Source organism: Scyliorhinus canicula, chromosome 8 (assembly GCF_902713615.1).
Source record: "Scyliorhinus canicula chromosome 8, sScyCan1.1, whole genome shotgun sequence".
NCBI lineage: Eukaryota > Metazoa > Chordata > Chondrichthyes > Carcharhiniformes > Scyliorhinidae > Scyliorhinus > Scyliorhinus canicula.
The window spans coordinates 186,196,356-186,213,615 of record NC_052153.1 but is presented as its reverse complement, the minus strand read 5'-3'; the positions used below and the strand labels follow the sequence as shown (position 1 = coordinate 186,213,615).

At 46.2% G+C, this 17,260-nt stretch overlaps 1 protein-coding gene across 1 annotated transcript in view; it reads right to left on the bottom strand.

Moving 5' to 3' along the window:
* LOC119970734 (probable ATP-dependent RNA helicase DDX60) overlaps nucleotides 1-16,418 on the bottom strand; it is a 174,252-nt gene extending 157,834 nt beyond the window's left edge. The window contains 1 exon segment of the mRNA XM_038805842.1: nucleotides 15,877-16,418. Within this exon segment, the coding sequence (XP_038661770.1) occupies nucleotides 15,877-16,111 (235 nt within the window). The 5' untranslated portion in view covers nucleotides 16,112-16,418.
* Nucleotides 16,419-17,260: the final 842 nt, after the last annotated feature.

Genomic DNA, 17,260 nt, shown 5'->3' with positions numbered 1-17,260 from the left:
GCAGTGTTATTTTTGTTGCGTCAGAGACCTTAAATCATTAGCTGCGATAAATATTTGGAATGTCTATTCAAATTGGGGCAGCAGGGTAGCATGGTGGTTAGCATAAATGCTTCACAGCTCCAGGGTCCCAGGTTCGATTCCCGGCTGGGTCACTGTCTGTGTGGAGTCTGCACGTCCTCCCCCTGTGTGCGTGGGTTTCCTCCGGGTGCTCCGGTTTCCTCCCACAGTCCAAAGATGTGCGGGTTAGGTGGATTGGCCATGCTAAATTGCCCGTAGTGTCCTAATAAAAGTAAGGTTAAGGGGGGGGTTGTTGGGTTACGGGTATAGGGTGGATACGTGGGTTTGAGTGGGGTGATCATGGCTCGGCACAACATGAAGGGCCTGTTCTGTGCTGTACTGTTCTATGTTCTATGTTCTAAATCTTTTCCAGTCGTAAAATAAATTGTCGGTTGTTTCCAGCTGCTCTAGAGGTCCAATGAATCCCATAGTTAGTCGTTGAGGATCCATTTGCTGCAAAGTCTTCCACAGTCGAATATATCCAGTCTGAATTTTCTTCTCTTTTTGTCTAATCTAATCTAACTAGTTCTGTTAATGCCAACATGCCTGGTACCACGTTTGGTAGGTAACATGTGCTACTCAAAACTTGGTTAGTGATGAGGTCTTCGGAATCTCGATGAAGAAGACGCAAACTCGTCCAGTAGTAACAAAAGGTTTATTGAGTAACTATAACAATAATTGCATGAGTGCTTTACTTTAACTTTGACACTGGTGATAAGGTTAACAAGATCTAACTACGGTAACTATACCTAACTCCACTAGCCATCTAAACTAGTCTGCTATTGCCCTGGTCTCAGTGCGTCCAAGAGAGAGCCAGACACCCAATGTAGTTGCCTTTATACCCCTGTTGGTCCGGCCCTCTAGTGATCATGTGGTGCTACTGATTACACATTAACCCCTTGTGTACATGCACATATAGAGATCACTACAAGATTCAGGCTTAAGTTCTACATTAGAAGGGCGGCACGGCGACACAGTAGTTAGCGTTGCCGCTTCACGGCGCCGATGTCCCGGGTTCCAATCTCGGCCCCGGGTCACTGTCCGTGTGGAGTTTGCACAGTCTCCCCGTGTCTGCATGGGTTTCACCCCCCACAATCCAAAGATGTGCAGGGGAGGTGGATTGGCCATGCTAAATTGCTGCTTAATTGGAACAAAATAATTGGGCACTCTAACTTTAAGAAAAAGCAATATCTACATTAGCTCCTCCCACCCCGCTTCATCTCACCTCAAAAGCTTTTAATGTTATAGAATATAGAACATACAGTGCAGAAGGAGGCCATTTGGCCCATCGAGTCTGCACCGACCCACTTAAGCCCTCACTTCCACCCTATCCCTGTAACTCTCCTCACCTTTTTGGCCACTAAGGGAATTTAGCATGGCCAATCCACCTAACCTGCACGTCTTTGGACTGTGGGAGGAAACCGGAGCACCCGGAGGAAATCCACGCAGACACGGGGAGAACGTGCAGACTCCACACAGACAGTGACCCAGCGGGGAAATAGAACCTGGGACCCTGGCGCTGTGAAGTCACAGTGCTATCCACTTGTGCTACCATGCTGCCTCTTTCTCTCTCATGTGTTTATCGAGTGTCCCATGAAATGCATCAATTGTAGTCACCTCAGCTACTTGTAGACAGTCAGAGAAGAAAGACCAGAATAATGTCAATAATTTTGTGAAAAAAGTCTTAACATTCAAGACACGTGAACATTTTTAAAAAACAGGTTCTCAGAGGTCATGCTGAGGACAAGATTAGGATCTGTGAACAAATAGTAATTGACTAATATTCAACGAGGTGCTGATATGGTGGGGGTAAAGGTTCTGTATGATCGTGTTGGTTTCTGCTGCCAAATTCACCTAAAATTGAACAAAGCAGCACCAAAGAGCAATCGAGGAGTTTCAAGTGCGAATTCAATCCAACGCAGATTGATTTTTCAGAAGATATTGCTCGAGTTTAAAAAATGTCCGCACGCTCTCACGGAATTAACCTCAGCCCCAAGGTGAACTGATCAGATTTCCACTCAATGATGTCATTTGTAGGCTTCGAGGAGTCTCTAAAATATACACAATTTTTTTATCCACAGGTTGATGAAGAGGCACATTTTATAAGCTTTGAAATAGCTGTTTTTAAACTTGTTAAGAATCTGACTACTATACACCAATACAATTAGCAATTAAATGCTATTATTTTGTGGGGCGTGGGCCTCGCTGGCTAGGCCGACATTTATTGCCCATCCCGACTTGCCCTTGAGAAGGTGGTGATGGTGAGCCGCCTTGTTGAATCACTGCAGTCCCTGTGGTGTACGTACACCCACAGCGCTGTTAGGGAGGGAAGTCAGGGTGGTGAGTGACTTGAAGGTGAACTTGCAGGAGGTGGTTTTCTCACGGGTTTGATGCTCTTGCTCTTCAAGGTGGTAGAGGTTGTGGATGTAGAAGGCGCTGTCGAAGAAGATTTGACAAATTACTGCAGTGCAACTTGGTGATGGTACACACTGCTGCCACTGTGTTTTTAAAATTCATTTACGGGATGTGGGCGTCGCTGGTTAGACCGGCATTTACTGCCCATCCCTAGTTGCCTTCAGAAGGCGGTGGTGAGTTGCCTTCTTGAACCGCTGCAGTCGTTGAGATGTTGGTACACCTGCCGTGCTGTTAGGGAGGGAGTTCCAGGATGTTGCCCCAGCGACTGTGAAGGAACGGCCGATATATTTCCAAATCAGGATGGCGAGTGACTTGGAGGGGAACCTCCAGGTGGTGGGGTTCCCAAGTATCTGCTGTTCTTGTCCTTCTAGATGGTCGTGGTCGTTGGTTTGGAAGATGCTGCATAAGGAGCCTTGATGAGTTACTGCAGTGCAACTTGTAGATGGTACACAAGGCTTCCACTGTTCATCGGTGGTGGAGGGTTTGAATGTTTGTGGAAGGGGGAGCCATCAAGCGGGCTGCTTTGTCCTGGATGGTGCCGAGCTTCCTGAGTGTTGTTGGGGCTGCACTCATCCAGGCAAGTGAAGAGTGTTCCATTGCACTCCTGACTTCTGCCTTGTAGATGGTGGACAGGCTTTGGGGGGTCAGGAGGTAAGTTAGTCCCCGTAGGATTCCTGGCATTTGACCTGCCCTGATAGCCACAGTATTTATATGGCTATTTATATGTATTTATATGTGTGTTGGTGGTGGAGGGAGTGAATGATTGTGGATGGGGTACCAAACAAGCGTGGCTGCTTTTTGTCCTGGCTGGTGTTGAACTTCTTGAGCGTTATTGGAGCTGCATTCATCCAGGCAGTATTCAATCAGACTCCTGACTTGTGCCCTGTAGGTGGTGGAAAGGCTTTGGGGAGTCAAGAGGTGAGTTACTTATTGCAGGATTCCTAGCCTCTAACTCGCTCTTTACATAGAATTTACAGTGCAGAAGGAGGCCATTCAGCCCATCGAGCCTGCACCGGCTCTTGGAAAGAGCGCCCTACCCAAGGTCAACACCTCCACCCTATCCCCATAACTCAGTAACACCAGCCAACACTAAGGGCAATATTGGACACTAAGGGCAATTTATCATGGCCAATCCACCTAACCTGCACATCTTTGGACTGTGGGAGGAAACCGGAGCACCCGGAGGAAACCCACGCACACACGGGGAGGATGTGCAGACTCCGCACAGACAGCGACCCAAGCCGGAATCGAACCTGGGACCCTGGAGCTGTGAAGCGATTGTGCCATCCACAATGCTACCGTGCCGCCCTTGCTACCGTGTAGCCACAAGGATTCTGTTTCTGCATAGTTTATTTTAATGTTATTTGTAATGTTCTCTATGTTCACGGATGGCAATGTCTTTGTGGTTGAATCAATTAGAGAACATATGGCTTTGTTAAAGAACAAACCTATTTATTAACTAACTAAACACTATAAAGAAAGGTTTATACGATATGAAAGTTGGATACTATGGCTAAATACAAATAAGTATGATTAACTAGTATTAATTACTATTGACTAAGGAGCTACTCGATATGCGACTGGATTCTACGCGTGCTATCCACGCATGTGTTCCAGTAATGTTCTCCTTATATCACGCCATCTAGTGGTTGGATGCTAGAATCTCAGTCTATGCATATGGCACCTATCTTTACTTGCAGCTCGGTTCGTAAATTACACACAAATGATATTCTACATATCATTACATTACTTTGCCATTTAAAATGAGGTTATTCACAGGTAATGAATGGGGCACTGATTAAAATGCTTTTATCATACGCCCATTATAATCTGTATTGGATAAACTGCATCAAGTTCCCATTCCAAAAGGAATGTTTTCCACTGTCACATTCTCGACTAATATCGTGGCAGATTTTAGGTTCAGAATATGTTGGACTTTAGCCTGGTGTTGTAAGACTTCTTACTGTGCTCACCCCAGTCCAACACCGGCATCTCCACATCATGATTTTAGGTTCAGCATTCAGCAAGGACATTTGAGTGGCAACCCAAGGAAAATAATGGGAATGATGGGGTTGCTCCATGGGAGTTGGCGCGGACTCAATGGCCTCCTTCTGTGCCGTAAGTGACTCGATGACTCCATAAGCAATGATAATGATGCAGTCATTCCAAAGAGACTTACATCATTTCCAATATGGCTTAATGGGTTTATGACCACAAAGAAAATATAATCAGAATGTATTGAGCTGTTGTCATCCTGTTGACAAAGCATTAGCAACACTATAGATGGTTAAACACCCAGATGCTCAGAGGGACATAGACTCCTCCTTTCAACCAGCGAATGAAGATTAGAAATCTGTGCTTTCGGACTTCTGGTGATTGGGATGGGCTGAGAAGCCTGGGCAACATGGTAGCACAGTCGTTAGCGCAATTGCTTCACAGCTCCAGGGTCCCAGGTTCGATTCCCGGCTTGGGTCACTGTCTGTGCGGAGTCTGCACATTCTCCCCATGTCTGCGTGGGTTTTCTCCGGGGGCTCCGGTTTCCTCCCACAGTCCAAAGACGTGGAGGTTAGGTGGATTGGCCATGATAAATTGTCCTTAGCATCCAAAATTGCCCTTAGTGTTGAGTGGGGTTACTGGGTTACAGGGTGGAGGTGTGTGATTGGGTAGGGTGCTCTTTCCAAGAGCCGTTGCAGACTCGATGGGCCAAATGGCCTCCTTCTGCACTGTAAATTCTATGAAATATCTATCACACGTGGTCTTTCTCTCTCTCTCTCTCTCGTGGGTGTACTGTGAACAGGGTAACATCAGAATCACATACATAGTTAGTGGAGTTACGTTTAGTTATTATTGTTAAATCTTTGTTAACCAATTCCTAGTTTCCATGTTAAAGTAAAGAACTCTCCATTTATAGTTATAGTTACTCAATAAATCTTTGTTGTTACTGGGCGAGTTCAACGTCTTCTTCAACAAGATTCAGAGGACCTCACCATCAACCAAGGATTGAGTAACACGTGTTATCAACCAGGCAGGCATGTTTGTTCCCTTGTTGCGCTCAATGTGTGTTCCGTGTGGATAATTTGAGTAATTGTCACAGTTATTGGTGTCAGTTACATTGAGCGTTTCTTCTTGAGAACTGTGACAATGATCTGATGTCATATTGATGTTGGTGACATCAGTCATTTGTGGTGGATTTGATTGCTCTTCTTTGCTGCCTTGGCGCTCCTCTGCTGGAGACATTTCTGGTACATTTGAATCATCTGTGATCTCTTTAGGGTCCTCTTCAGGAGTTAAAATCTTCAAGATGTCAATTGACGTGGTCTCACTGAACCCTGGAGTAGTCCTACTCTGTGCTTCTGTACAGACGAGCTGAGATCTGTCAGTCCCGCTGTGATCCTGCACACTCTGTATGTCGAGTGTGATCACTTTGTCACTGTTTTCACATACAGTGGGTAGACATTCAGGGTCTTCTTGCCGATTAAATGAGCTGGGTAGACTTTCATAGTCTTCTGGTGGCTCAAATAAGCTGGGTGGACTTTCATAGTCTGCTGCTGGTTGCTCAGATAAGGTGGATAGACTTTCATAGCCTTCTTCGTGCACGGTTGTCGCTCTGGAGTCTTTGCTTGTGGCCATTCTGGAGCCTGTCAACGAGTTGGCTATGGAGGCCGGTATCACTCCCTCAGTGGAGTCTTACAGTGTTCTCTCTGTGGAGTCGATCTGTGTTCTCTGTGTGGTGTCATCTTCTTCTTGGGTATTGCTGTCATCCAATGTATCGATGATCTGCCATGGCATCATGGTATTGGAATCATCTACCACGAGAAGATTCGTGTTGAGCTTTTCAACCGTGTTGCTGATGCAATGATCATCAATTCCGAATAACTCATCCATGTCTGAGCAGTAATTGTCAATGAGCAAATCCTCTCTTTCTACTTTGGATTTGTCATTGTGCTCTCCTCTTTGAGTGTTGCAAACTGCTTGTTCCAGGGTGCTGCGGCGGTAATCTTTAACTGTCGGCGGAGGCTCGGGCTTCATTTTGTCATTCGGGGAAAAAAATCTGCTGTTTGTAGCTTTAAATTTCTTATTTGCTATTTTCAGCCATTTTCCCTTTTAAGTGGGCGTGGTCCGGATCCTCTGGCGTCATGACGCTCATGACGTAACGCGTAGGAATCAACTGCGCATGCGCAGTCCGAGTTTCCTGTACTGTGCACTCTTTTTGCAAGTGTATTTTGCCGGTTTTTTTTCTCTGTTTGAGAAGTGCGCATGTGCGTACTGGCCGGAATGCTCTCGCTCAAGGTGGCTGCCAAGTAAATGTGCTGCTGCATCGAGTGAGATCCAGTGTACCTAACACGACAGGGGTGTTACATAGAACATAGAACATAGAACAGTACAGCACAGAACAGGCCCTTCGGCCCTCGATGTTGTGCCGAGCCATGATCACCCTACTCAAACCCACATATCCACCCTATACCCGTAACCCAACAACCCCCCCCTTAACCTTACTTTTATTAGGACACTACGGCCATTTAGCATGGCCAATCCACCTAACCCGCACATCTTTGGACTGTGGGAGGAAACCGGAGCACCCGGAGGAAACCCACGCACACACGGGGAGGACGTGCAGACTCCGCACAGACAGTGACCCAGCCGGGAATCGAACCTGGGACCCTGGAGCTGTGAAGCATTTATGCTAACCACCATGCTACCGTGCTGCCCCAAAGTTACGTGTGAACTATTCTGGTATTAGAGAGACCCAAGGACATTAAACTAGTAAATAGTGGTGGTGGTGGTGGCTGGGGCGGGTTAGGGGCTCAGGGGAAATCAGTCCAGTTTCAAAAACAAGTCACAAGACAGAGGGTAAAGAAACAGTCAGGAATCCTATTTCAGATACGGCAGGGTAATGGCAAAATTATAAGAAATATAACGGTTAAACCAGAGAAGAGAAATAATAAACTTCAGTGCTGAGGGATAAGTTAGAGTATACGATCCACATAAGAGTTCTGTACAAAGGATTGTAAGGAATAAATTGAATGAGCTGCGGACAATGAATTCAAATTGGAGATAATAGCCTAGAAGCCATTAGTGAGACAGGGCTGTGGGCTGGTCCTGGAAACGTGATATACCAGTTTATAAGGTTTACTGGACTGATAGGGAAATTGTGTATAGACCCCCTGGCAGCATCTCGATTGTATGAATGCAAAAATTAGGCAAGTGTGTCACAAAGGCAGAGTAACATTAATGGGGGGTTTTGACTTACACATAGATTGGGAGAGGCAGACAAGCACCTGTCAGAAAGGTAATGAATTCCTGGAGTGTGTCAGAGACAATTTTCTACAGCAATAATAATAATCTTCATTATTGTCACAAGTAGGCTTACATTAAGACTGCAATGAAGTTACTGTGAAAGTCCCCTAGCCGCCACATTCCGGCGCCTGTTCGGGTACACAGAGGGAGAATTCAGAATATCCAATTCACTGAACAAGCACGTCTTTCGGGCCTTGTGGGAAGAAACCAGAGCACCCGGAGAAAACCCACGCAGACACGGGGAGAACGTGCAGACTCCGCACAGACAGTGACCCAAGCCGGGAATCGGACCCGGGTCCCTGGCACTGTGAAGCAAAAGTGCTAACCACTGTGCCACCCTGAGGACAGGTAATATTGGATTTAGTAATGAGTGATGAGCCAGATTTAATTAGTAACGTAATTGAGAATGAACATTTGTTAAATAGCGATCATAACATGCTCGAGTTCAATGTGATGTTTGAATATTGGAATTTAAAATTTCGATAAGGCCGACTTGAATGAGCTGAGACGGACTGTCCACAGTAAACTGGGAAAATCTGCTGATGGGTAAAACAACGGAAGAACAGTAGAAGATGTTTAAAGAAACATTTAGCACAACATAGAACCAGGCTGAGAGGGAACAGCAACACTGCACAGAAAATACAGCCATGGACACCGAAAGAGATAAGGGACATCATAAAACTGAGAGGGCTTACAAAAATGCAAAACACAGCACACATCCTACTGAAAGATACAAAGACCAGCAAAGGGTCACAAAGCAGCTTATCAGACCGACTAAAAAGAATTATGAAAGGAAACATCAAAATCAATAAGAAGTTTTATCATTATATAATATATAATATAGGGGGTTTAAACTAATTCAGCAGGGGGATGGGAACCTAAATTGTAGACCCAGTGTACAGGATGTTGAGAGTAGTGAGGTCAGGGATAGGGTTAAAAGTTCGAAAGAGGGCACCGGCAAGCAGGACGCTGGTTTGAAGTGTGTCTACTTCAACGCCAGGAGCATCCGGAATAAGGTGGGTGAGCTTGCAGCATGGGTTGGTACCTGGGATCTCGATGTTGTGGCGATTTCGGAGACATGGGTAGAGCAGGGACAGGAATGGTTGTTGCAGGTTCCAGGATTTAGATGTTTCTGTAAGAACAGAGAAGATGGTAAAAGAGGGGGGGGTGTGGCATTGTTAATCAAGGAAAGTATTACGGCGGTAGAAAGGACGCTTGAGGACTCGTCTACTGAGGCAGTATGGGCCGAGGTTAGGAACAGTAGAGGAGAGGTCACCCTGTTGGGAGTTGTCTATAGACCTCCGAATAGTCCCAGAGATGTAGAGGAAAGGATTGCAAAGATGATTCTTGACAGGAGCGAGAGTAACAGGGTAGTTGTTATGGGGGACTTTAACTTTCCAAATATTGACTGGAAATACTATAGTTCGAGTACTATAGATGGGTCAGTTTTTGTGCAGAGTGTGCAGGAGGGTTTTCTGACACAGTATGTAGACAGGCCAACAAGGGGCGAGGCCACATTGGATTTGGTACTGGGTAATGAACCCGGCCAGGTGTTAGATTTAGATGTAGGTGAGCACTTTGGTGATAGTGATCACAACTCGGTTATGTTCACTTTAGCAATGGGCAGGGATAGGTATATACCGCAAGGCAAGAATTATAGCTGGGGGAAAGGCAATTATGATGCTATTCGGCAAGATTTAGGAGGTATAGGATGGGGAAGGAAACTGCAGGGGATGGGTACAATCGAAATGTGGAGCTTTTTCAAGGAACAGCTACTGCGTGTCCTTGATAAGTATGTACCTGTCAGGCAGGGAGGAAGTTGTCGAGCAAGGGAGCCGTGGTTTACTAAGGAAGTTGAAGCACTTGTCAAGAGGAAGAAGAAGGCTTATGTTAGGATGAGACATGAAGGCTCAGTTAGGGCACTTGAGAGTTACAAGTTAGCCAGGAAGGACCTAAAGGGAGAGTTAAGAAGAGCGAGGAGAGGACACGAAAAGTCGTTGGCGGATAGGATCAAGGAAAACCCTAAGGCTTTCTATAGGTATATCAGGAACAAAAGAATGACTCGAGTAAGATTAGGGCCAATCAAGGATAGTAGTGGAAAGTTGTGTGTGGAATCAGAGGAGATAGGGGAAGCATTAAATGGATATTTTTCGTCAGTGTTTACACTGGAGAAAGACAATGTTGTCGAGGAGAACACTCAGGTTCAGTCGACCAGGCTAGATGGAATTGAGGTTCAAAAGGAGGAAGTGTTAGCAATTTTAGAAAATGTCAAAATAGACAAGTGCTGAAGGATGTTATAGGATACAGAGGGACATAGATAAGCTGCAGAGCTGGGCTGAGAGGTGGCAGATGGAGTTTAATGCGGAAAAGTGTGAGGTGGTTCACTTTGGAAGGAGTAACAGGAATGCAGAGTACTGGGCTAATGGCAAGATTCTTGGTAGTGTAGATGAACAGAGAGATCTCGGCATCCAGGTACATAAATCCCTGAAAGTTGCCACCCAGGTTAATAGGGCTGTTAAGAAGGCATATGGTGTGCTAGCCTTTATAAGCAGGGGGATTGAGTTTCGGAACCACAAGGTCATGCTGCAGCTGTACATAACTCTGGTGCGGCCACACCTGGAGTACTGCGTGCAGTTCTGGTCACCACATTATAGGAAGGATGTGGAAGCTTTGGAAAGGGTTCAGAGGAGATTTACTAGGATGTTGCCTGGTATGGAGGGAAGGTCTTATGAGGAAAGGCTCAGGGAATTGAGGTTGTTTTCGTTAGAGAGGAGAAGGCTGAGAGGTGACTTAATAGAGACATATAAGATAGTCAGAGGGTTAGATAGGGTGGACAGTGAGAGTCTTTTTCCTCGGATGGTGATGACCAACACGAGGGGACATAGCTTTAAATTGAGGGGTGAGAGATATAGGACAGATGTCAGAGGCAGTTTCTTTACTCAGAGAGTAGTAGGGGTGTGGAACGCCCTGCCTGCAATAGTAGTAGACTCGCCAACTTTAAGGGTATTTAAGTGGTCACTGGATAGACATATGGATGAAAATAGAATAGTGTAGGTCAGATAGGCTTCAGATGGCTTCACAGGTCGGCGCAACATCGAGGGTCGAAGGGCCCGTACTGCGCTGTAGTGTTCTATGTTCTATAAAGGGGAAGTGGATGGTCAGGATCAAGAGCAATGTTGGCCGCTAAAAATGGGGATATTTTCAGTGACTATGGGGAAATGGTAGACATGTTGAACAATTACTTTGTCTCAGTATTTAGACTACTAAAAGAGGATAGTTTGCCAGAAGTCCCAAAAACACTAATAGTAGATTGGGGACAGGGGCTAAATAAAATTAACGTAAGTAAAACATCGATAATGAGGAACTAAACAGCAACAAGCTCCCAGGACCTGTTTCCATCCGAGGGTGTGAAAGGAAGTAGGGGGAGCCCATTGCAGATGCCCTAATGATAATGTTCCAGAGTTCCCTAGATTCAGGAGTCGTCCCTCTGGATTGGAAAATTGCTCATGTCACTCTGCTTTTTAAGAAAGGAGAAAGAGTTGTTGCCTTTTTACCTGCTATAAGTATGGCAATCAATAAGGTTGGCCTTCTTCCTTTGGATATCGATATTATATTGCTCAGAGTCACCGGGTATCAAATGATACCACCACAAGGTTCAACCGGGTATCGACCAAAGAGCCAAACACCAGTTAGTTAGTTCAAGATCAAGGATAGTTTATTTACACACACAACTAATCATGCAACATAGGCACTGCTAGTTAACCTACACCTATCAACCATGACAACCTGTACTTAACTTCAGGCACCCGGCTTAGGTCAGAGGAACAGTGGCCTTTGTTCGGATCTGGGTCTGTGTATATCGGGTCTGGAGAAGTAACTGCTGCTCAGCTGGGCTCATCCGTCTGGTAGGGGGCGTTGAACTTCAACTTGCTTCTGGTGGTGCTGCGATTGGAAGTAGACGTTGCCGGAGTGCCAGGTCCAAGAGAGGCCGAACACAAGGTGGTCTCTCTCTTTATCCTTGGGGGAGTTTCGCGCTCTTTTGGGCGGTCCTTCAGTTTGGACCCCATTAATTGGGTAATCCTTGATCACTGTATTTGATTTGAGACAATAAAGGGGCGGGTGCCTCGATGGCTGGGTGTGTCCTAAGCAGTGATTGACCCTGCTGTTGATGCATCCTGGGTATAGGGAGTGGCGCCGAAATGTCTGGGATTGTATCGGTTGCTCAAGTATCAGTCTTTTATCTTACGGAGATGGGCCATCAGAATGCTAATCGGTTGGGGGTTTCGATGCTGTCTGGATTCTTTGCTCACAAATATCCATTCACGCTCTGAGCCTGCCTGAACCTTGCGTTGTCCATTTTTCCCGTTATGTTTTGAGACCGTCCATGATTCTGATTGTAAGTGGCCAACCCAAATGGCTACAGAGTAAAACCAGGGAATTACAGATCAGTTAGCCTAACACCTGTGGTGTCTATTATCAGGGATAGGGTGACTGAACACCTCAAACATTTTTAGTTAATCACGCAGAGCCAGCATGGATTCATGACGGGTAGGTCATGCCTGACAAACCTCATTGAATTTTTTGATAAGTGGACTAATGTAATGGACAGGGTAATGTCTATGGATTTTGTTTATATGGACTTCCAGAAGGCATTTGATAAAGTCCCACTTAGGAGGTTAACAAGGTAGAAATGCACAGAATTGATGGGAAATTACTGACATGGCTGGGAAATTGGTTGAGTGGCAGACGACAAAAAGTAATGATAATAGGTAGGTACCCTGCTAGGTCACTGTGCGGAGTCTGCACGTTCCCCCGTGTCTGCGTGGCTTTTCTCCGGGTACTCCGGTTTCCTCCCACAGTGCAAAGACGTGCAGGTTTGGTGGATTGGCCATGCTAAATTACCCTTAGTGTCCGAAAAGGTTAGGAGGGGTTATTGGGTTATGGGGATAGGGTGGAAGTGAGGGTTTAAGTGGGTCGGTGCAGACTCGATGGGCTGAATGGCCTGCTTCAGCACTGTATGTTCTATGACTACTCAAATTGGCAGGGTATGACTAGTGGTGTCCCACAGGGATCTGTGTTAGGGTCTCAATTCATTAACGACTTGTATCATGGCATAGAAAGTCACAGATCCAAATTTGCTGATGACACAAAGTTGGGTGGCATTGTGGATAGTGTAGGGGCAGCATAAAATTACAAATTACAATGGGATATTGATAGACTAGGTGAATGGGCAAAATGATGGCAGATGGCTTTCAATGTCAGCAACAGTGAGGTTATCCATTTTGGACCAAAAACGTATCGAGCAGAGTACTTTCCAAATGGAAAGAGGTTGGATGCAGTGACTGTCCAAAGGGACTTGGGGGTTCAGGTGCATAGATCTGTAAAACGTCACAAACAAGATCCGAAAGTAATCAAGAAGGCTACTGGAATTCTGGCCTTTGCACCCAGATGGCTGGAGTATACGGACACAGACATTTTGCTGCAGTTTTCCAAAACCCTGGTTAGACCCCACTCAGTGTCACTGTGAGCAGATCTGGGCACCACACCTCAGGAAGGATATTTTGGCCTGGGCGGGAGTGCCACGTAGGTTGACAAAAATGATACCTGGACTACGGGGGTTGAGTTATAAAGGAAGATGACACAAATTAGACCTGTTTTCTCTAGAATTTAGAAGGCTAAGGGTTGGTCTGATCAAAGTCTTCAAGATACTAATTGGGAAAGACAGGGTAGATCGAGATAAACTATGTCCACTGGTTGGAGATTCTAAAACTGGGAGGCATAGTCTAAAGATTAGGGCCAGACCGTTCAGGAGAGATGTTGGGAAGAACTTCTTCACTCAAAGGGTGGTGGAGGTTTGGAACTCTCTCCCACACACAGCAGTCGAAGCTGTAACAGTTGTTAATTTTATACCTGAGATGGAGAATTTTGTTAACCAAAGATGTGAAAGGATGAAATGAAATGAAAAAAATGGGATATGGGCTAAAGGCAGGTATATGGAGTTAGGCTACAGGTCAGCCATGATCTCATTGAATAGCAGAGAAGGTTAGATGGGCTGAATGGTTTACTCCTGTTCCTATGCTCCTAAGAGAAGGACATAACTGCAGATGTTAAAAAAAACCTCTGGTGCGGAGTCTATTATAGAATCATAGAGTGGTTAGGGCACAGCAGGGTGCCACGTGACCCATGAGCATATTTGCTTTCTGCGTGACCAGATCAACAACTCCAGCTCCCCGGCCTTTCCACCAGGGTGCTGCACATTTTTGTTCTCTTCCGATGACCGTCCTATTATTTGGCAGACTCGATTGAATCACAGGCAGTGCACTCAAGATGCTAATCACTCGCTGTGGGGAAAGGTTCCCCCCCCCCCCACCCCCGGGTGTTTCAGCAGCACCTTCCAAACCTGTGGGGCCACATTCTCCGATTCTGAGGCGAAGTGCCGAGGATCTGTGGCGTTTTAAGTGGAAAAAAAAAAAAAAAAAAAATCGGCGGCGCCCCTCACTGATCCTGCGACCTGTGAGGGGCTAGCCGCCGGGCCGCCTGACTCTCCCGGCCTCCATGGAGTAAACTGGCCGGAGAATGGCCGGGTACGTGGCCGTGCATGTGCACGGCGGCGACCTGCAGCGGTTGGCATGGTGCCGGCCGTGCGCGGACCCGATCTGCCTGATAGTGCCCCCCTAGTCACCCCTCACCTGTACCGCGATGACGCCGTTTTGGAGGAGGGGGGAGCATACAAAACCTGCGTCAAACAGGTGCCGCCCCCGATTTCGGCGTCAAAAGATCCCAGGTTCAATTCCCGGCTGGGTCACTATCTGTGCGGAGTCTGCACGTTCTCCCCGTGTCTACGTGGGTTTCCTCCGGTGCGGTATTGTGTGAAGCAAATAATGGCATGATGGGAAAAGTAGTCAAGTTTTCTTGGTACAAGTGAATTTAAACTGATTTCATATAACCTAAGGCACAGAATACACAGAGACAGCATGTCCTGGGAACTGGGTGACTCTGAGAGTCTAGATAAGACTTGAAATTAGAAGCAGTCTTAATACATAACAAGCTGAACAACTATTTCTTCCTGTTCCTAAACAACTTCTTCCCTTTCTTAAAACAAAGACAAGATAATGATATGAAACTCAAGTCCCCTAAAGGTCAGCAAGGTGACGCCATTGTAACGATTATTACTTATGTTTTACTTTCAATCAAATTCCTGACCAAGCTGTATTCATGTTATCTTGATCCTATAATGTATAAAAATCGCCTTATTCTTCTGTACTATCGCAGACTTGGGACGGACTCAGCAGTTTGTAATTGACTGCTTTCCGACTCCAAGTATCAGCCATTTACTGCTAGCAGTCAGTTCTAATTAGTGAATAAAGTTCAGTTTTGCTTACCTAATGAATGCTGTTTGATTTTCTCTATCACAGTCAAGACGCGGGGAAAATATAAAATACAACACCGGCTGCTCCGGTTTCCTCCCACAGTCCAAAGATGTGCGGGTTAGGTGGATTGGCCAGGCTAAATTGTCCCTTAGTGTCCACAAAATGTTAAGTGGGGGTCACTGGGTTACGGGGAGAGGGTAGATACGTGAGCTTCAGTACGGTGCACTTTGTGAGGGCCGGTGCAGACTCGATGGGCCGAATGGCCTCCTTCTGCACTGTCAATTCTATGAATTCTATGAAAAGGGATTCTCCGCCCGATCAACGATTACAAAGTCGGCACCGGGGAATGGAGAATTCCGCCCATGTCCTCTACAGTAAGGACAAGGCAGCAGGTACATGAGAAGGCCCCCATCTCAAAGTTCCCTCCCAAGTCACTCACCATCCTGATTTGGAAATATGTGGCTGTTCCTTCAGTCTGGCCAAAGGTTTGGTCACCTGACCTAACATCTTCTTCAGCAGAGATGTCAAACTTTGTTTTCAGATGTTCCTGGGAAACACCTTGGGACATTTCATCATATAAATAGCTGGTTGTTGTTGCGATAACTCTGAGATATACTTTGGACTTTGCAATGCACTCACTCCCACCCCTCACATCAGGCCTTAAGACTGAGGAGCCAGCGTTATCCGTCGCCTGCGTGTTTGCTCCGGTACATTCTACTCGCCAATCAACACTTACCATCTTCCTCTGCAGAAACACCAGCTCCAGCCTGCGAGGTTGAGGACTCGGGTTCATCCAACCTCATGTTCTCCATGGTAGCGCTCAGCCGATCGATGTAATTGAAATTCCTTTCCACCATGGCTCCCTCGTCCTGACTCTCTGCGTCTGCATCATCCAGACTGGCTGATTCTTCCTCACCCGAGTCAGCTTCAACGTCCTCGTCCAGATAGTCCGAGGAGATTCCTTCCGCCATACTGCCTGATCCTTACTCTTAGACGTGGATTCAGCTGCTTGCCGGCAGGATGGGTGTTTGCCCAGATTTCGGATGCTTCAGCTGTCCTTCAGTTCGTGCTCTGTCCGAACATTCACTTGGCCCAGGACTGAAGCTGTCCGAGGCTCAGTTAGATCGCCCAGTCTGACTGCTCCACATTCTGCCTATTCCAAACCGGACCTGCTTGCTCCGAGTGCTGTAAATCAGAGATAAGTAGCAGTCGCACCAGACTCGACTCCCTGCTTTGGTGAATCTACCCCACCCTAGGCATCAACACACAATGATTACTGTGTATCAGTCAAGTCTGTGCAAGATATTATGCTGGCTCTTATTTATACTCACAAAAAACAAAACTGCCTCTCACCTCTTGTGCAATGTGTGACTCATTCAGTTTCGTTTCACTTTGCCAGCTCGCACATGACAAGAAACAGAAACTAAACAGACAGGGATCTTTCAACTAAACACGGAAGGCAAATATGATTAAGTAATAAAAAAATCAATACATCATTTTCCTATTGTTGGAACGATCAGCAGACTGATTATCAAACTACTGAACTCCTTTGAGATCAATCCGCCCACGGCCAACAAACGCTGAAGTGAATCTTGATCCGGGAACTTCATGGCTGAACTGGTAAACCTTCTATTCCACCCAGATGGTGAATTATTGAGTGACTTGTCTTACTGAAACTGCGACGTGCTTCTCCAGCTGTGACAATAATGTAAAGTAATAATAAAAATAATCTTTATTATTGTCACAAGCAGGCTTACATTAACAGTGTAAATTAGGAGCTGAATGTAAAAATGAGCTTTTTTGTTTCTTTTTTCACTAGATTTGGGCTTCGATTGCCCTTGAAATGAGTGGCTTGCTGGCCCATTTTGCAGGCTATTTTCACAAGTGGCACGGTGGCACAGCGGTTAGCACTGCTGCCTCACAGCTCCAAGGCCCCAGGTTCAATTCTGGTCTCGGGTGACTGTCCGTGCGGAGTCTGCACGTTCTCCCTGTGTCTGCGTGGGTTTCCTCCGGGTGCCCCGGTTTTCCCCCACCGTCCAAAGGTGTGCAGGTTAGATGGGTTGGCCATGATAAATTGTCCTTTAGCGTCCAAAAGGTTAGGTGGGGTTACTGGGTTACGG